At 39.1% G+C, this 21,194-nt stretch overlaps 3 protein-coding genes across 15 annotated transcripts in view; 2 read left to right on the top strand and 1 right to left on the bottom strand.

The window, feature by feature from the left end:
• The window catches only part of MYNN (myoneurin), a 39,519-nt gene extending 21,331 nt beyond the window's left edge, over positions 1–18,188 (top strand). For all 3 annotated transcript variants that reach the window (XR_013528434.1, XR_013528430.1, XR_008477506.2), the window contains one exon: positions 17,533–18,188. The gene's annotated coding sequence lies outside the window, so the exon portion shown is untranslated. The remainder of the gene's footprint in view (positions 1–17,532) is intronic.
• LRRC34 (leucine rich repeat containing 34) lies at positions 189–20,538 on the bottom strand. 8 transcript variants are annotated; one of them, XM_078353870.1, is made up of 12 exons: positions 20,096–20,538; positions 16,958–17,797; positions 16,186–16,303; positions 15,207–15,328; positions 15,036–15,100; positions 14,474–14,557; positions 12,042–12,170; positions 7,574–7,669; positions 3,452–3,606; positions 2,937–3,092; positions 2,222–2,348; positions 189–559 (listed from the first exon to the last, which is right to left on the bottom strand). In XM_078353870.1, the coding sequence occupies exons 3-12, from the start codon at positions 16,257–16,259 to the stop codon at positions 356–358; spliced, it is 1,212 nt and encodes a 403-aa protein (XP_078209996.1). In that variant the 5' UTR covers positions 16,260–16,303; positions 16,958–17,797; positions 20,096–20,538; the 3' UTR covers positions 189–355. The 8 variants fall into 8 exon arrangements, with proteins under 8 accessions (XP_078209996.1, XP_078209997.1, XP_078209993.1 ...); XM_078353871.1 differs by having other exon boundaries at positions 17,667–17,797; XM_078353867.1 differs by lacking the exons at positions 16,958–17,797; positions 20,096–20,538 and adding exons at positions 19,436–19,536; positions 19,925–20,069.
• The window catches only part of LRRIQ4 (leucine rich repeats and IQ motif containing 4), a 62,329-nt gene continuing 61,252 nt past the window's right edge, over positions 20,118–21,194 (top strand). For 3 of the 4 annotated variants that reach the window (XR_013528435.1, XM_017965695.4, XM_035278562.3), the window contains exon 1: positions 20,118–20,550. The gene's annotated coding sequence lies outside the window, so the exon portion shown is untranslated. The remainder of the gene's footprint in view (positions 20,551–21,194) is intronic. The other variant, XM_078353865.1, reaches the window with a different exon arrangement.

Here is a 21,194-nt window from a genome sequence, read left to right as displayed (position 1 = left end):
ATGCAAAAATTAGCTGGGCATGGTGGTATATACCTGCAGTCCCAGCTACTTGAGAGGCTGAGGCAGAATTGCTTGAACCAGGGAAGCAGGTTGCACTGAGCTGAGATTGTGCCACTGCACTCCAGCCTGGGCGATATAGCAAGACTCTGTCTTAAAAAAAAAAAAAAAAAAAAATTAACCATACTCAGTTTTTCACAGTGGACAGCTATACAAAATTTAATACAGCCATTATGTTTTACACATTTGAGAAAAGTAACTTGTTTTAATTTATGAAAGAAAACCAATAGGGTCTAGAATATTAATCTCTGTGGAAGTACTAAGACAAAAGTATGAAAATTATTTTAGAGCTTCTTTATCATGGCTGTTGACCTACTGGAACAAGAGCAAAACCTGAATTAGATGAGTGGTCATAACATTCTCCATAAGTTGATGTCCAATAATAATGCTTTTTAAGGCCATTGGAGACTTCTGCAAGATATACGTGTCCATCTACCACAAATGGCTCCACGTCTGTATTGTCTGGTTTTAGACGACCCATTTGAATTAAATGCAAATACGCCTAGGATTTTTAAGAAAAGAAAAACTATATCATTAAGAAAACATGAATTCAATTTACAGTCCTAAAAGAAACTTAAATATTTAAATTAGCCATGCTAATTTGTAGTTTAAAACAAAATATTCTCAATTACATTGCTGAATTTTAATATTTTCCAGGTATTGTAGGAAGATTTTTATTCATTTAATTACACACAATGAAATTATAATGTTGCAAAACTTACATCTAAGTTTTAATGTATTACACATGTTTTTGTCATTTTGTATTCCTAGAGTTAATTTTCTATACTACCAGTTTTGTGGACCAAAGTTCCTATAGTCAAAATTTTCAAGTCCCTCTATGTTCTTAAATTGTAATAGGTAGAGGGGCTGGGTAGGAGAGCTATTGTATACATTCCCAAAAATCTGCTGATAGCTAGTTACCCATTCCTTAGAAAAATAAAGGGAATCCCAGATTTGGACATAGAATTATATAGAGTTCATGATCCCCCTGAATCTAATCTGCAGATTTAGGCTAAGAGAGACAATTCTATAGTATTAGATGCTGGCCTATTAATTATTTCTCCATTGTAGAATTTCCTCTATACATTTTTTTGTTTTGTTTTTTGTTTTTTTCTTTTTTGAGACAGAGTCTCACTCTTGTCACCCGGGCTGGAGTTCAATGGCACTGTCTCAGCTCACTGCAACCTCTGCCTCCCGGGTTCAAGCAATTCTCCTGCCTCAGCCTCCCAAGTAGCTGGAACTACAGGTGCATACCACCACATCCAGCTAATTTTTGTATTTTTAGTAGATGAGATTTCATCATGTTGGCCAAGATAGTCTCGATCTCTTGACCTCGTGATCTGCCCACCTCAGCCTCCCAAAGTGCTAGGATTAGAGGCATGAGCCATAATCCTTAGTATCTATTAACAGAGTCATACAAACATGTTGAACTGTCAGTAAGGCTGCCATTATAGAGAAAGGTGGAAATTTAGACATTAAAATATTTAAAAGTCAAATTTCCTTTCTGCTTTAGCTTGTCATTCATCATTAGTTCCAGTTCCAAACTCAATTTATTCAGCTCTGGTGTGTAGAATCTAAAGGATTATGGATGTTTTTCTAAAATTAAGGGTTGGTTTTTTTTTGGGGGGGGGTGTGACAATACTGTATGTTTTATTACTCTTTTTAGTGGTGGAATTTTGGTTAGTCCTTTTGCAAATTTTGAGAATTGTAACATCTGCTTTTCCCCATATTCTTTCCAAATGAAAACTGTTACCGTGATTTCTGTTTTGGAAGTATTATCAAAGGCTGTCTGTATTTATGTGAGCAATATGCCAAATATTTTGATAGCTTGTACTATATCTCTCCAGTTCCATATTTTGGTAAAATTGTTAGGAAGCAGATCAGAAATTTTGCTACATCAAATCAATAATTATGATTTTTTTTAACCTTTGAGGAATTAGAACTGTGTCATTCAGTGATGTGTAATACTAATATATGGTATTTAATATCTTTTGTTATTTCAGCCACCAAACTCTCTAGTATCTAATTTTTAGGACTTAGGTTAATTATCAAAACTGCAGTGTCTCACTGTGTAACCATTTCTCAGGCACCTGTAAATACTATCTGATGTTAGAGAGATGATCCCAGAAAAAGCCTTCAGTGAAGGAAAAAACTTAAAACTTACTACACACGTAGCCTCATCAAATTTGTTTCCCCAAATGTAGATATGAGAGAATGTGAGATTTGTTTTCATTGATTGTGAAAGTGCAACAAGTCCTTCTCCCTCTATGTTGTTGCTGACTACTGACAACCTGAAACCAATAGTTCCACAAAGAAAGAATGCAAAAATTAGCAACAGCATTTATTACAAACATTTTCTTGTGTAGTCTTAGCATTATTCTTCAGCATATTTTAATGTAGTGGTAAAAATATTGACCATTTAATTCCTAAAATCCAAGAAACTTAGTTTTCTAATTAGATCCTTCAGGTACCTGGTAGAGGTACTACATTTTGAAAGTCTTTTGTTTTATATTATTAAGTAAATGTTTGGGTGGATAGCAGATATATTTTTCTGGATAAATCCATCCAAGTATTTTATTCTTTAGTTCATTCTTATTTTTAAAAGTCTGATCATATTGTATTCTTCTGATTTTTCTATAAGAATTGAGGATAAATAACAAGCAATACAAATTTTCTCATTAATTTGAAGGAACTGTTAATAGAATCAGTCTAATTGTAAAAAACATTACGTTTGAAAAATTGAAATGTTTACTGTAATTTAATACTATGTCAGTTTAGAAGCTCAGTTTTCATATTTCATGATAATCTTAAAGGATTTGAGGTTAGAATTTAAGAATTTGCTCTTCTGTTATTTTGATTAAATATAAAACCATACTAACGCTTTAAGACTCCTGTTGTGTGAAGTAAGAGCTTCACTGAGATAGTTTGCACCTGCATTTTCTATTCTGTTAAAGGAAAGATCTATTACTTCCAGGGTAGTGTTGCTTTTCAGTACATCAGCCACATACACCATTCCATCATGAGTTATTTTATTGCTGGGAAAGAAAAAATAGTTATATTTGAAAATATGAAATAGTGTTTTTATTCATAGTGATAAGATGCTTGAAAACTTTCTGTTTTAGTAAAGGTTTATTTTAGTCACTTGATTTCCAAGAAAGTTAACAAAAATTCACCTTTCATTCTTGTTTACACAACTAAATTGCTCATTCATGTTACAAAAAATAACAGTATAACGTAAATAAATATTAAGGCTTAGGACAAAAGGTTGACAAATGATTGCAGTTTCTAATCACTGGAAATAATGTCTTATAGAGTATCCCAAGTATCATGAATATTTATATAAATTAGTCCCAGGATTTAACTTTGAATTATTAATGTGTAAATTATCACTTACCAGCTGACATCAAGGTAGCGCAGGCTACTGTTCAGATACAGTGCATCACATAACTGTTGTATACCACTGTTTTTCATATCATGCTTACACATGTGTAGTGCAACAAGACAGTGATTTTCTTTTAACATGCGGCCTACATGGACTGTGGACTCTTCCTAAAAATGGATAAAGTCTTATTTCTAAAAAATAATTTTGAAGTAGTACATGCTTATTTCAAACATATGCTGTTATTTAAATTAGCTTTTAAAAAAGGTTATATAGGTTAAAACTGCATTTGTTTGGTCTATTTTAAAAATATCTTTGCCACAAATGATATCTTCTATCTTCTCAGAAATAGGTAGCAGGCACTTGTAAAATATAGTGACTAAGTGATATAAAAGAGGCAGGTTAATTTGTTTTTTTTAAAAAAACAATATTCAGTCATTTCAAAAGGAAAAAGAAAACAATTGGTCCCATCATGTATAGAGCATGTAATCCATCTTTCAAGTCTCTAAACATTTTTTGTACCTTCCATATATTCTTGAATTTAATTCTTGATCTCTACTCTTGATGGTTTTCAGACAAAATACAAAGACATTTCCCAATCTTGGTTTTATATTAAGAATACACTCATTAATCCTGTGATATATCTGATTCTTCCCTTTTATAATCATCTCAAATTCCTAAGAGGTTTTACTCTTGTTTTCTGATCATCAGAAGACTGTTTTTTAAAGTTCCATAATCTAGCCACTTCTAGGCAAAAGATACGTAACATCAATGAAGATTTGAATACCAGGCATTTTAAGTTTTTAACAAAATCAGAGCATATTTTCAAATGAATGGCCCAAAGTGTTTTGTGATATGTGCTCCTACATGACTGCTGTATAATGTAATAAGTTTTTTAGTCACTGGAAATGCTGATGATGAACACAGATAATTATATATATGTTCTTGCTATATATAAAACTACTTTGAAAAAAAGCTTTAAATGAAACCACTTAGCAATAGCAGAAAGTACATGAGCTTTATAAAAATCAAGTCTGTCAGATACCAGCTTTACATTTTACTGGCTGTACGGCTTTGGGCAAATATTTTCATCTTGCTGAGTCTGTTTCCGTTTTAGTAAAGTAGTTGAAATTATGCTTCCCTCACACATAAAAGTTAACAAAAAGTATCTAGCACAAAATAAGTGTTTCATAAGCTGACTACAAAGCATTTATTATTGTTCAATATTCTATAATTCTGTATTTGCTGAAATTGCTTTGACACTAAAAAGATATAACCAAAGGAATGCTATATATAGGATGGCTCTACCTAGTGCCAGGCTCAGAGGACAAACCCAGTATGTTTTTGTGTTTGGGCCTTGATTGCAGTTTTAGGCTGCAAAGCTTGAAAGCTGGACTATCCTAACTAAAGGAGGAACTCTTATCAGAAATAGTAAAGGGTTTTAGTCCCATTCACTGAGTTTGTGACTTGATTTGTCTAGAGTGGTATCTGGAATCAGTATTTTTCAAGCTCCCCAGATAATGCCAATGAGCATTAAAGGTGAAGTCCTATATCTTAACAGCTGTTTGTTATCCCATTCTTCCATGGTAATAAAAGAGTAATACTTTTGTTGTTGTTGTTGAGACAGAGTTTTGCTGGAGTGCAATGGCGTGATCTCGACTCGCTGCAACCTCCACCCCCAGGGTTCAAGCAATTCTCCTGCCTCAGCCTCCTGAGTAGCTGGGATTACAGGTTCCTGCCACCACTCCCGTCTAATTTCTGTATTTTTAGTAGAGACAGGGTTTCACCATGTTGGTCTGGCTGGTCTCGAACTCCCGACCTCAGGTGATCCACCCGCCTCAGCCTCCCAAAATGCTGGGATTACAGGCATGAGCCACAGCACCCAGCCAAACCAGTAATACCCTTAAAGGGAATAGATCTGCAGGTTTATATTGGAACAGCAAAGTAGGAAAGCACAAGAGAATTATCCTCTGCAACCATTTAAGAGCAGAATAGTACCCTTGGGGATAGAGAAGGTAGTGGCTGTCCTGGAGAACAAAACAGGCTAGAGCCTAGCTGGCTGTCAGAAGCACCAGACTGAGAGCAACAAGGGTCCTTTTAATAATAAGCATCCTCAGGTGGATTTAGGAATGACACCACTCAACATATTTTAAAAAGAGATCATGCTTATAATGTGATCTCCTGTATGTAAATATATTTCCACAGAGATAAAATCAGAAATTTTTAATTTAGCCTTCAAATCTCCTGTCATGTCCTCAATCTGAGAACCTCCCTACCAAACTAAACCTCCCCTTTGATTTTGATTACCCTCCTTATGTCCCCATGGCACCCTGAGCATATCAGTCTCCAGACTTGTTGAGCTCCCTCCACCTAGGCAGAAAACTAATTGAAGACAAGTTCTATGTGATTTATTTGACTTTAATACCTCTAGCACCTAGCTAGCATTGTGTCTGGCATAAGGTTGCATTAAAATATTCATGGCGTGAATGAATCATGAGTGAAGCAATTCACTGCATGGCTACTTTGAGCTGTATTTTGCTAGTCTGTTAAGTATTTTTTTAAAAGGAATCTATTTGAAGATTCTGAGGATCTTGTTGAACAGATTAGATTTATGTACATGAAACATGATGTAAAACCACAAAAATTCTGGTACCAAAAAGTGCAGAGATAAAGGGAGAGAGCTATGTAGGAAAGAATGCAAAATACACTTCTGTATATGAGAATACTACTTTTAAAATACTGTTAATTCTCAGTTATTCATGCTAAGGAGGAACAGTGAGGTGGATAATTTTAAATTATCTAAAGTGCTTTGGTCATTTAAAAAATTCAAAGTTTGGTTGGGCATGATAGCTCATGCCTGTAATCCTAGCACTTTGGGAGATCAAGGCAGGCAGATAGCTTGAGCTCAGGAGTTCAAGACCAGCCTGGGCAACATGACAAAACCCTGTCTCTGCCAAAAATACAAAAAAATTACCTGGACATGATGGTGCATACCTGTGGTCCCAGCTACTCAGGAGACTGAGGTGGGAGGATCACTTGAGCCTAGGAAGCGGAGGCTGCCATGAGCCGAGATTATGCCACTGTACTCCAGCCTGGATAAGAGTGAGAGACCTCATCTCAAAACAAAAAAAAAGTTCAAAGTTCAAACATTCAATTTTATTTATTTATTTATTGAGATGGAGATGAAGTCTCACTCTGTTGCCTAGGCTGGAGTGCAGTGGTGTAATCTTAGCTCACTGCAACCTCTGCTTCCTGGATTCAAGCGATTTTCATGCCTTAGCCTCCAGAGTAGCTGGGATTACAGGCACCTGCCACCATGCCTAGCTAATTTTTGTATTTTTAGTAGAGACGGGGTTTTGCCGTGTTGTCCAGGTTGGTCTCAAGCTCCTGACCTTAGGTGATGCGCCTGCGTCAGCCTCCCAAAGTGCTGGGATTACAGGCATGAGCCAACATCCCCGGCCAACACTGAATTTTAAACACTGAACTTTATAAAGTGCTTTGACCGTTTACTTTTCCTAATAGATATGTTTTTGTTTATACCAATAATAAAGAGAGTTCTTATTTCCTAGCTGTTTACTAGTGATAGGAAAAGAAAGCCACCCAGAAGGATGTTGAGGAGCTAGAAGTCTTGAAAGTAGGAACCATATTTTTACTCATCTTTCTGTCTCCAGCAAGCAGCTTACCTATAGATAGGATCAAGTCCAGACTTTCCAGACTGCTTTTCACATACATTGGCTTTTATTACTCATGATATCAAAAGCGTAATGGCTCAGCCATACCAATGTAACAATAGAATAGTTCACACTGGGCTTGAAGTCTGGCTTTTAAAACCTTCACTATTTATGCTTTCATCTTAATTACTTTGACCCTCACAGGTTTACTCAGAACTTGAGTTTCAAGAGAAAAGATAACGTGTTTGCTGCTTAAATAAGTAATATCTAAAAGCATGTTTAGTTATAAAAGTCTTACCACGGATGGATATAATTTTCCTTTAAACATTTTTATAAATAGTTTATAAAGATATAGTAAGTACATCTCTAAAAATACAGTATATTCACGTACTTTGACATAAACTTGTAGTAGTACCTTAGTTTTATTCATGTTGTTATATTAACTCCTGTCGCTTTGAATACATACCTGTTCACCATACAGGATAGGTCGGTTTAGGTTTATTGCCTTAATTGCTTGGTTTCGAGTTAGTACTGTAGCAATTGCTATCACACTTTGCATCCCCTAAAAACAGGCAAATTTGTTAAGGAAGCTGACAAAGTATATAACAGTCTGTCTACATGAATATTTCAAGATCAGTTATCTGCATTCTCATAAAATTGTTTTTAAAATTAAGCATTCCTTGCACTTTGAATTACAGGTTGATCAAATTCAAAAATGAATTGTTACTGGAGTTTCCTAATGTTTCAGTATCCATTTCCTGAGTGTTTGCCTCTAGGTTTACTCCTACGCACTGAAGCACCTATATGGATCCCAGTTAGAGCTCATACTACTTACACAACACATAACTTTGTGCAAACATTCTTTTATATTCATACTAGGACCTTAAGTTTGTATGGTGAGAAGAGGTTACTAATCACATTTTTCACAGATCCCATAGGCCTCCCTTGCTCTATCTGACTGGAAGGGCTTAGTCCTCCCCCATATCCTTGATGGACACTACCATACACACCCAGTTAGTGTGCTGGAAATCATGGGCTTCCTCTCACTCTGCCATTCTTCTTATCTTCCCAGTTGATCAGTAAGTCTTACAGATTCTGCTGTCTCCAAAAGATGTCTCAAATTACTCTGTTCCTGTCCATCTCTGTGGCCACCACCCCAGTCCAAGTCCTCCTCACCTCTCACCTAGACTACTACAGTAACTAATTGGTCAGATGGCTTCCTCTTGCCACCCTTTAATTCTCCATAGAGAAACCAGTGATCTAAAACCACCCATCAGATTGTTACCCCTTAGAGCCTTTGCATGATTCCCATGATTCGCTTTTTTTTTTTTTTTTTTTTTTTTTTGAGACAGAGTTTTGCTCTTGTTATCCAGGCTGGAGTGCAATGGCGTGATCTCAGCTCACCGCGCCCTCCACCTCCTGGGTTCAAGCAATTCTGCCTCAGCCTCCCAAGTAGGTGGGACTACAGGCGTGCACCACCATGCCCAGCTAATTTTTTCTATTTTTAGTAGAGACGGGGTTTCACCTTGTTGACCAGGAAGGTCTCAATCTCTTGACCTCGTGATCCACCCGCCTCGGCCTCCCAAAGTGCTGGGATTATAGGCATGAGCCACCGCGCCTGGCCTGATTTGCTTTTATAATACAACACCCACTTCTTCTCCTTACCCATGACCCACACCCGACACAGCTTTGCCTTATCTGGCCCCCATAAGCCTCTCCACCTTGACTTTGAGGCACTCTTAACTTGGTCTGCTCAGCCATTCTGACTTCCCAGATCTTAAATATTGTCGGACTTGCTATTTCATTATTCATGTACCACCCTCGTGATTTTTGCCAAATCTGAGTATGCAAAATATTTACTTAACACTGTATTTGTTTTTATTCATTTTTTTGAGATCGGGTCTCACTCTGTCACCCAGGCTGGAGTGCGGTGGCACACTGAGGGCTTATTGCAGCTTTGACCTGCTACGCCCAAGTGATCTTCCCACCTCAGCCTCCCTATAAGCTGGCATGCACCACCATGCTTGACTAATTTTTGTATTTTTTGTAGAGATGGGGTTTTCTCATGTTACCAAGGCTGGTCTCAAACTCCTGGGCTCAGGCAGTGTGCCTGCCTTAGCCTCCCAAAGTGCTAGGATTACAGGCACGAGCCACCATGCCCAAACTTACTTGACACTATTTACTTAATACTTTCCCATTAAATCAACTCACTTTTTCACTTATGTTTATTTTAAAATAAAACTTTGTATCACTGCTAACTGGAAAATCATAATCCCTTGAAATAAACAGCATCTGTAAAAATAAACATATGAGTGGCCGGGTGCGGTGGCTCATGCCTATAATCCCAGCATTTTGGGAGGCTGAGGCGGGTGGATCACAAGGGCAAGAGATCGAGACCATCCTGGTCAACATGGTGAAACTGCATCTCTACTAAAAATAGAAAAATTAGCTGGGCGTGGTGGCACACACCTGTAGTCTCAGCTACTTGGGAGGCTGAGGCAAGAGAATTGCTTCAACCCAGGAGGCGGAGGTTGTGGTGAGCCAAGATTGTGCCATTGCACTGCAGCCTGGGTAACAACAGCGAAACTCCATCTCAAAAAAAAAAGAAGAAAAAAATAAACATGAGTATGAAAATTACCTCACTGCACCAGGAATGCTACCCATGCCACACTTAGCAAAGCACTTTTTTTTTTTTCTGCCAAATAAATGGCTGCATAAGGGAAGCACTGTCTTAATGTCTGTGCATGCTGGATGCTCTGCCTGGAAGGTTGTGACATGCACATTCTCCATGACAGTTTTTACTCGTCCTTCATAATTTGTAAATATTACCTCCTCAAGTCTTAGGCAGCCATCTGTAGTAGAATTACTTCTCCCCATTATCAGAGTACTGAGTCATCTTTGTGCCACTTTCGTCTATTTCTTTATTGGTGTTTTCCCAACTAAAATGTAAGTTTCATAAGGGCAGAGGCCATATGATTCACTATTGTATCCTTAGTGTCTAGCAGTGACTAGTAGGTGGAGACGATCAATACCAAATTAATGTCTTCCGTGAACCACACTGGCTGCGTCTACCACCTTAAAACAGTTAACTCGGCCAGGTATGGTGGCTCACGCCTGTAATCCCAGCACTTTGGGAGGCTGAGGTGGGCTGATCATGAGGTCAAGAGCTCAAGACCATCATCAAGACATGGTGAAATCCTGTCTCTACTAAAGATACAAAAATTAGCTAGGCATGGTAGCGCACGCCTGTAGTCTCAGCTACTCAGGAGGCTGAGGCAGGGGAATTGCTTGAACCCAGGAGGTGGAGGCTGTAGTGAGCCAAATTAGATTGTGCCATTGCAGTCTAGCTAAGGCGACAGTGGGAGACTCAAAAAAAAAAAGTTAACCCTGGCCTGGCACAGGCACAGTGGTTCATGCCTGTAATCCCAGCACTTGGGAGGCCAAGGCAAGTGGATCACCTGAGGTCAAATGTTCTAGACCAGCCTAGCCAACCTCATGAAACCCCATCTCTACCAAAAATACAAAAAAAAAAAAAAAAATAGCCAGGTGTGGTGGCAGGCACCTGTAATTCCAGCTACTCGGGAGGCTGAGGGAGGAGAATGAATCCAGGAGGCAGAGGTTACAGTGAGCTGAGATTACACCACTACACTCCAGCCTGGGTGACAAGAGTGAGACTCCAAAAAAAAAAAAGTTAATCCTTCAGACCTTCAGAATCTATTACCCCAGAGAGCCTCCTGGCCCATCTTATTTTCATGTCACATTGATTGTGCATTAATCTGAGGCTATACAACAGGTTCCCAAGAGTAGGCCTGAAGATACGAAAGCATGTCAGAGAAAGTGAAGCCTGGAGTTTGAAGACACGCAAAAAACACAAATTTCTCGTTATCAGGCCAGGTGAAGGCTCAAAGCAACTTTCATCTTTTTTTTAACTTTTAGAGACAGTCTTACCATTTTGCCCATGCTGGAGGACACTGGCTGTTCACAGGCATGATCATAGTGCAGTGTAACCTCAAACTCCTGGGCTCAAGAGATCCTCCTACCTCAGCCTCCGAAATAGCTGGAACTACAGGTACATGTCATGTCACCCAGCTTCAGAGCAGCTTTTAGCATCATCATTTTAAGTTTTTATGCTACAATATAAATAACTACTAAAAAGTACTATTCTTTTCTTTTGAGGCAGAGTCTCACTCTGTCGCCCAGGCTGGAGTGAGGTGGCATGATCTCAGCTCACTGCAGCCTCCACCTCCCAGTTCAAGCAATTCTCCTGCCTCAGCCTCCTGAGCAACTGGTATTACAGGCTCCTGCCACGAAGCCTGGCTAATTTTTATATTTTTAGTAGAGATGGGGTTTCACCATGTTGGCCAGGCTGGTCTCAAACTCCTGACCTCAGGTGATCCACTTGCCTGGGCCTCCCAAAGTGCTGGGATTACAGGAGGCAGCCACTGCACCCAGCCTAAAGAGTATTTTTGAAAGTAAAAAATACATATATTGTATGAATAAAGAAATATTTGTTAAAGTGAACATGATCTTTTTCTAAAAATTCCATACAGTTTAAGATGACCTATATAGATGGAAGTTTAGGAATATTTTTATTTCTAAACTTTTTTGTGTTATTATTTACTATAGTCCAATTTTATTAATTGTGCTATTATGTCTAATTTTTAAAATTTAAAACATTTAATTTTTTAAATTAGACAGTACAATTAATAATCTAATTTAAATTAGTATAATAGTACAATTAAAATCAGACTATTGTACTATTATGTCTAATAGTACAGTTATGTTTAATAGTACAATTAATAAAATTGAACTATAGTAAATAGTCTTCTCTGATATTAGACATAACAAGCAAAATTAATCATTCATAAGACTCTCATTTCACTGGTCTCTAAGACCCATTATCTGGATGATATTCTCATAACCAGTTTACTCACAAGATCACAGTCACCAAGATCTAATTTCTCTAAGGATGAATTAATTTGCAGCATTGCAGCAAAAAACATTCCACCTGTATTTTCAATTTTGTTTCCAGTCATTCTTAGGTATTTCAGAGTCTGATTCTTCTGAAAAGGAAAAGAATCAAAACTTACTTAATTTTTAATCCGCAAAATTCTATAAATTAAATGAATTAGGAGACTGCATTACTATTTGCAGACTCCAATTTTCATGGAGATAGAACAGGAGATATTCCTTAAAGGTAACACTGAATCTCCCATAATAGATAAAGATCTAGTTTAATAGTTCAGTACAAAGAATGCCCAAGAAACATGCCTATGCAATAACCAGTAAATAAAGCATATTTCAACAAACTTTCCTTTCACTGGAAAAATCTGTAAATTTATCTTAAGAAAATAATAGCACTTCACTTTTAAAATCGAGGTGAAATTCACATAACAAAACTGACCATTTTTAAGTATACAGTTCAGTAGCATTTAATACATTCACAACATTGTACAGTTATCACCTGTAGCTAGTTCCAAAACATTTGCATCATCCCTGAAGCTGGTCCTATACCATTAACCAGTCACTCCCCATTCCTCCTATATCACTTTTAAAGCAATATAATTTGATAAATATTTCACAAAGAAAATTACAGACATTTCATCATCCTAATGAGTAAATATTAGGACATATAATAGTGTAAATAATTATCTGTAAATTCAAACCCCTCTGTGATCAGGAGAAAATGATGTCCTCTCACCACTTCTATTTAACATTGTGCTGGAGGTTCTAGCCAGGGCAATTAGCCAAGAAAAACAAAGAAAAACCATACAAATTGGAAATGAAGTAAAACTGTAGGTGACACCATCTTGCTTAGGGAAAATTCTAAGGATTCAACCAAAAATACCTGTTAGAAGTAATACATGAGTTCAGCAACAAAGCAAGACATAAGATAAATATACAAAAATCAGCTGTATTTTCATATGCTAACAATAAACAAAATGAAATTAAGTACAATTCCGCTTACAATGGCATCAAAAAAAATGGAACAAATTTAACAAGTGTAAGACTTGCACACTGAAAACTACAGAGCATTGTAGAAAGAAATGAAAGGCCTTAAATAATTAAACATCTCATGTTCAAGGCTTGGAAAACTTAAGATGGCAGTACTCCCCAAGGTGATCGACAGATTTAATGTAATTCCTATTAAAATCCCAGCTGCTTTCCAGGCGCGGCTCACACCTGTAATCTCAGCACTTTGGGAGGCCAAGGTGGGCGGATCACCTGAGGTTCAGAGTTTGAGACCAGCCTGACCAAGGCGAAGAAACCCCATCTCTACTAAAAATACAAAATTAGCCAGGCATGGTAGCACATTCCTGTAATCTCAGCTACTGGGGAGGCTGAGGCAGGAAAATCACTTGAACACAGGAAACAGAGGTTGTGGTGAGCGGAGACTGTACCATTGCACTGCAGCCTGGGCAACAAGAATGAAACTGTCTCAAAATAAGATAAATCCCAGCTGCTTTTCTTGCAGAAATTGATTAACTGACCTAAAATTCATATGGAATGCAAGGGACACAGAAGAGCCAACACAATCCTGAAAAAAGAACAAGGACACACTTCTTGATTTCAAAACCTACCACAAAGCTATAGTAATCAAGATAATGTGGTAGTGGCATAAGGATAGACATATAGATTAAAAGAACAGAATTGAGAGTACAGAAATAAACTCCCATATTTATGATCAACTGATTTTTGGACAAAGCTGTCAAGACAGTTAAATGAGAGAAAGATAGTCTTAACAAATGGTGTTAGGACAAGTGGATATACACATGCAAAAGAATAAAATTGGAACTCATACCATATTCAAAAATTAAAATGGATCAAAGAATTAAATGAAAGAGCTAAAACTGTAAAACTTTTAAAAACATAAATCTTTAAAAAACATTAAGCCAATCACAAAAGGCCATATATTATATGATTCTGTTCAAATGAAATGTTCCTAAGAGGCAAATATTTAGAGAGATGAAGTAGGTTATGACTGCCAGGGCCTGGTGAGTGGCGGGGGTAGAAAAGATGGAGAGGGATTGCTAGTGAGTTTAGGGCTTTTCTTTTTGGGGTGATAAAAATGTTCTAAAAACAGAAATAGTGATTCTTACACAGCTCTGTGAATATATTAATACTTAAAAAAAACACGACCTGAAGACTTTAAAAGGGTTAACCTTACATATGTGAATGAAATCGTAGTAAAACTATGACTTCAAAAATGTTCATGTAATGTATACACTTTAATAAAGTATAATAAAAATATATATTCCTATAATATTAAAATAAGTTCACTTCAACATTGGACTCTGTTAGTTCCATGCTATCAGAAGTTGAAATTTCCAAATAAAACGTTAGTTTGAAATACATAAATGCTTACATGTAGTGCTTTAGCAATCAATTCTCCACCTTCAGGCCCAATATCATTAAACATAAGGTTTAAGTAAGTGAGATAAAGTTGTTTCTATAAGAGAAAAAAGCTATTACACATTATTATTGGAAATTGGTTAATTTTACATACATGTATATACATACACACATACAGTATATAAAGTATTTACCTCAAAAGAAAATCTTTATAACCAAGAAAAACTGTATCCTAGCAAAAACAACTACCATTAAGGGGAAGAAAACCATTCTCATGTAAACAAATATAATTACAATGTAAATGAAAGGAAAAACTATATTTAGTTTTGATCAGTCTGAAAGGTGGATATGGTTTATATATTTAATCATGGTGTACAAGTTTGCTGAAGGTAACTCAGGAGCTCTAGCTACCAGCTTCATTGAGACCAAATTCACAGTGGGTTTCCAGTGTATTTCAAGTACTCTAGCACAGAGTCGGGACCCTTGACATTGGGCAAAACTATTATTTTGTGTGTGTGTCATCAGACTGTTTTCACTGTAAACAAAACTAAGGACATTTTGTAGTAAAATAATACCTGAAGCAGTTTCGCAGCGTAGTATGCACCAACATCACTTATAAGGTTATATCCAACATCCAAACCTGAAGCACAGTTGAATAGAAGCTGATATTCCTTATAGTCCTTATAAGGAATGCTTAAAATCAGATCAATGAAAAGCGGGAGGTATTGATACTTATGGAAACATACCATTAATATACCGACAATTCTTTAAAATTCTGGAAAGAATCCAAAAATCTTGACCTGTAACTCTTTCTACTGGCACTAAGCGATTGTTACCAGCAATGTTTAATGTGATTCCTCCTTCTAGTCTGTTAAAATACAAAAAAAAAAAAAGATTTTGAAATAGAAACCCAGTAAAGAAGTAAAAATATGTTTCCTTCATGTGTCATATACAGATAACATTTACTGGAAGCAAGCATATAGTAAGTAGACTTCTAAGTATATATTTATACCAGGTAACTTAAAACTACTTAATATTCTGCAAAGTGCTTTAAAAGATACCATATAATTTCTCTCTCTCTCTCTCTCTCTCTCTCTCACACACACACACACAGTATCCCCACTTTATAGATAACATTAAAAGCTTCAATGATTTGCTTAGCTTCACCCAGCTCAGGCCGGGCACAGTGGCTCATCCCTGTAATCCGAGCACTTTGCGAGGCCAAGGCAGGCAAATCACCTGAGGTCAGGAGTTCAAGATCAGCCTGGCCAACATGGTGAAACCTTGTCTAATAAAAATACAAAAATTAGCTGGGCATGGTGGCAGGTGCCTATAATCCCAGCTACTCTGGAGGCTGAGGCAGGATAATTGCTAGAACCCAGGAAGTGGAGGTTGCAGTGAGCCAAGATCGCACCACTCTACTCCAGCCTGGGCAACAGAGTGAGACTCCATCTCAAAAAAAAAGATTCACCCAGCTCACAGGAGTTAAAGATCAGTCTGGAGCCCAAGCTTGGATACTCCTGCTCTAGTGTTCTCTTCTAACTACTATACCACCTTAAGACCTACTAACAGTGTTGCTCATCTACTTACTTACCTAAATCAAAAGATATGTCCATTTTACCAAGCATTTTCAAATGGCTATAAAATCACTCAATATTTTAAGATTTTCATACACATGAATATAAGCAAACACTATTGATGTAATCAAGTATTTGTCTTTCTTACCCCTTTTTAACTTCTTCATCCAGTTCTTGGAGTATATGCAATATAAAAGGATTAATTTTCTGGGATTTTTCCATACACAGATTAGAATACTGTTTCTGAAGACCAGATTCTGGAGATTCTGAAAAATAAATGCATCCTTCACACATAAACATTATTCCAGAAGCCTTTTGTTTAAAAAAAAAACATAAAAACTGTACTTCTTTCAAAGATATGAGTTGTGTGTGTGTGCAGTAGGAGTAGAGAAGAAAAGGAAACAAGGATAGAAAAATAGAAGAGAAATAAAACTAATGAATGCTAGAGAGAATTAAAATTCTGTTTGGAGAACTAGGGCCATGGAAGCACCCATGAGGCTTGGCAGACGCTAACTCAAGTGAGCACCCTAACTTGGAAGCGACATAAGCTCCATTATGTGCCAGGCCGGGTAGCTGAGGAAAATGACTTCTAAAGAAATTGTAGATTTTATCCAAAACCATGCAGCTAATAAGGACAGAGTGCAGAAGCAAACTGATTCCACTGTGTCCTATTGGATTTCCACTGTGTCCTATTGGATTGCAGTGACTCAAGGTTACTTTGTTTCTTTTTTTTTTTTTTTTCCACCTCAGCATCTCAGCATCCACCAGAGGAAAAGGTTTCTTAAACTAGCTTCAAATAAAAACAATTTTATCCAAGCACCTAACTCAAAAGGGATCTGAAAAATCACCTACTCCCACAGGCTTCGTGGGTACCCTCTACACCATCCCAAGTTTGAATATAACTCAGTTCTTCTTCGTACCAAATCAAGGCCTGGCTCACAGAAGCTCTTCTCCTACCCAGTCTTCCATTTCCTCTTTGTAAAGGCGCCTTTTCCCTAAGTTCTTAAGAAGATAGAAATAAAGCAAGAGTTGAGATCTGCTTTCTGTTGTACATGCAGCTTTCCTTATGGCCTTACTCTTTTCAATAATACCTTAAAAGCATCTTCTGCAAGGCCTACATCTTCTGGGGTGGAAGTTATACTGTTCCTTTTCTAAGAAGCACAGGCCACTATCTGTCTTTGTTTTCTGTACTTCTACCTTTTGTGGATGTCTTTTTAAAATTTGTGCACAGAGAGCTCATTGCTCAACCAGCCTAGCTTTTTAGGAGCTGGCTTTTCTTCTAAGTCTCTACATCTCAGAAATGTCCTTTACTGAGTGTCCTTTGCACTCTGAAGAATAGTTTGCTAAACACATCTGCAGAACAAGATTTAACATGAGGAGCATTATATTTCAGATGGCAAACAATTTTCTTATAGTTTATAATAACCTTTTTAAAATTGAATATACTTATTCCAAACAATTTGGAAATTTCTTTCTTTCTTTTTTTTTTAAATAGGGTCTCATTGTGTCATCCTGCCCAGGCTGGAGAGCAGAGGTGCAATCTTGGCTAACTGCAACCTGTCTCTCGGGTTCAAGCAATTCTGCCTCAACCTCCTGAGTACCTGGGACTAAAGGCAAACACCATCACACCTGGCTCTAAAGATGGGGTTTCACCATGTTGGCCAGGCTGCTCTTGAACTTCTGACCTCAAGTGATCAGCCTGCCTCAGCCTCCTAAAGTGCTGGGGTTACAGGTGAGCCACTGTGACTGGCCGGAGATTTCTAATATTTAAAAAAAAAAATACATGTTAATCTGCAGTCCCAAACTGCCAAAGAACAACCACAATTGAGGTCTAGGCATACATAATTCCTATAGTTTTTCTTTTATATACATATTTTTTAAACAATTGAAATATTTGGATATAATTTTATTTGCTGTTTTTTTTTCAATTAACGTTATATTGTAAACAGTTTTACCATGTCAGTATTCTCTGAAAATTTTGAATGTCAGCATAAATTTCTGTCATGTGGATAGATGTACATAATGAAAAACTTCACCTATGTTTTAGAAAGTGTTCATGTATTTAAATGATATTGTAGCACAATATTGCCTAAACTGTATTTTGTGGAATATTCATGTTTTACAGGATGATCAAAGGTGTTCCAAATAGAATAGTAACACCTTTTATTATCAAGTAATTTTGAGAGGTGCTGAAATAAACAAAACTGTACAGAGACACAATACTACTCAGGATATTTAAAACATGTTAACTGTCTTCAAACTGTTAAACTTTGAAAATAGGGAGGATACGAATGCCGCATTTCTGGCCGGGCACAAGTGGCTCACGCCTGTAATTCCAACCCTTTGGGAAGCCGAGGCAGGCGGATCACGTGAGGCCAGGAGTTCGAGACCGGCCTGGCCAACATGTTGAAACCCTATCTCTACCAAAAAATAGAAAAATTAGCCGGTGTGGTGGCCCGTGCCTGTAGTCCCAGCTACTGGGGAGGCTGAGGCGAAAGAACCGCTTGAACACGGGAGGTGGAGGTTGCAGTGAGTGGAGATGGTGCCACTGCACTCCAGCCTTGGCTACAGAGCAAGATGCCATCTCAAAAAGAAAAAGAAAAAAGTCTCACTTGGAATGCAATTTAGAAAATGCTGCTTTAGTGTCCGTCCCAGGAAACAAAGCAAGTAGATCACAAATAGAATTTGGAGCTATGCTCCCACTGGGTTTCTTTCTTCCCTACTCTCTTCCTTGGTATTAAAATAAAGATTGCCCTGTGACTCTCCAAGATTCAGCGCTGCCTGCAACACAACCAAGGCACAGAAATGTGTCAGACTACAATTCATTTCCAGGAAGGCATGAAGGAATCGACTACAAGCTAAATACAGCTCAACTAAGTTATGGGGATAATATTTAGCTAGCCATAGATTTACAGTTTTTAAAAGCTTCTGCAACTCTTCCTTTGATTTAAAATTCACCTATGTATTTTGCATGGCAAGATTTTATGGCACCAATTTATTTCCTATACTGTATTCATATTAGAAGGAAAATAGTTTTCAAATTGCAAAGCAAAAACTAGGAAATAACCCAGCTACGCAGGAAAATGTCAAGAATCTAACCCAAATTTCATTTTTTCATCCATGCCTCTGGCAGCACGTTTTGCAATTTCCAGAGAAAGGCAGTTCCCTCCAAAACATGCTTTTCTATACTTAGCCAAGCACTGAGAAATCCAAGCGATGAGCACGAGTCAGACTTGGCCGCCCTATCCAGATTCCGCAGTGTGTACATTTGAATGAGTTGTTATCCTAGCTTAAATTTCCTCCCATGCTAAAGGCAGAGCCCGACACTGCCCACCTCCTGGGTGCAGTGAGTATTATTAAGCCAGCCTCCGGAAACAGTTCCGTATCCACAAACATACCTTAAAACAAGCATACGAAACGGAAATGGCGGGTAGCGGGTGGGCGTTCAGGGTGAGCTTAACTTGCTAACGATCACTCCTGGGCGCAGAAATATTTAAAACTGAGGTGGTAGAGAGGCGCAAAGTCAGAACGGTATCAAGACCCTCATGTCCACCTGTGACCTGCTCTCTGGGACTTTCACAAAAAGGGGGCTGAGAAGAGCGCCCCCGAGACACACTCTTCCGGAGACCCTGAGAGCATAGGGACGGACAGCTTCATCCGCACAACCTGTCGCGCAAAGGGCGGCCCCTCGCGGCGGCTGGGGACTCCTCTACCGCCCTCTTTTCAGGGCGCCCCAAACCTCTGGCCACAGCTGGGATTCCCAGAGGCACCCTCCCGCCGAGTTGCCTTGGGTGGCAGCCTGCTGGGAGGACTCTGGCCTGCGAACCCCGCGCCCCTCATGCGTTTCGTCTGGGCCAAGCCGCGCAGACGGGCTCCCTACTTCTTACCGCGCTGGCCCAGCAGGGCCGCGCCCGGAAAACGAGCCTGAATGGTGGCCCGAGCCGGGGCCGGGGCAGAGGAACTGGCCGGCGCACTGGCGGTCTCCCGGGGGCTCCCCATGCTCCTTTTACCACAGGCCGCGGCGGCTGCGCTACCATGGCGACCGCGCGCGCACTTACAGCCCGTCTGCAGCAGTGAGGTGATACGAGCCCCGGCGCCGGGCCAGCGCTGAGTCCCGCCAGCTGTGCCTGCCCGGGCCCTGAGGCCTGACTGCTGTGGAGGTCCTCTGTCACCCTGCCCTGGTTAAACGCAGCCCGAGGGAGGGCGTCCTGGCTCCTTTGCAGGGAGGAGTTCCCGAGGTTTGAGGGGCTCCGCTGTGAGCTAGGAACTGGGGCGACAAAGAAGATTATGACAAAGCCTCCTCCTGCAAAGTGTGCACCGGCCTGCGGGGCCAGCGCAGAAGCAGGTAGTAGCATCAGCACCTGATAAAGACGTAGGGCTTTGGGAACATAAAGGGTGTTGTGCTCCCAAAGGGCGGGGCCCCCAGAGGGGCTTCTTGAAATAGGTGAAGTCCGGATGGTTCGAGGAGGCTGCCAGAGGGCAGAAGAGCTTGGTGCGTTCTGGGCATGCGCAGGTACTTAACGTATCCAGATCAGTTGAAGAGAGCGGGGAAGCGTGCAGGGCCAGATCCACCTGTGTTACCCATAGCCCAGGGGTTCCATCTAGATCCTGCTGCTCCTGGCACAGAATGCCAATCACTGAAACAATGAGAATTACCAGGGAAGAAGGCTTTAATCTGGTGCTGCAGCCGAGGAGATGGGAGATCAGTCTCAAACCTATCCCCGCCAACCAACTAGAATCAGGGATTTACACAGCAAGAAAGAAATGTAACTACATGCAGGAAATCAGGAATTAGGGAGGGGTAGGGAAGAGGAGTTGGTCAACAGCAATCAGGTGGTCGCTTAGGCAATCATGATGGGTGAGGGGTCTGGTGTCTCACTGTCCTGATGTGATGATCTGGTAAGTTTCATTTCCTTGACAGTGAAATGGGAAAAGTTTCTTTCTCCCCCTTACAGGGTGTGCGATGGTGAGGCAGGAAAATAGGATCTGGAGGAAGGAACATAAAATCGATTTACAAGTCGGCTATAACAGGAAATATCCTCTCCATAGGGCATACATATAAATGACTTTGTAACTTTACTTCATCCTCTCCATTTGCATAGGGCGTACTGAAAGTAACCAATGGAAGCCTCTAGGGGGTCTTTACACTTCCAGAAA

This window comes from Callithrix jacchus, chromosome 17 (assembly GCF_049354715.1).
Source record: "Callithrix jacchus isolate 240 chromosome 17, calJac240_pri, whole genome shotgun sequence".
NCBI classification, from domain to species: Eukaryota; Metazoa; Chordata; class Mammalia; order Primates; family Cebidae; genus Callithrix; species Callithrix jacchus.
This window is presented reverse-complemented; position numbering and strand designations above follow the sequence as displayed.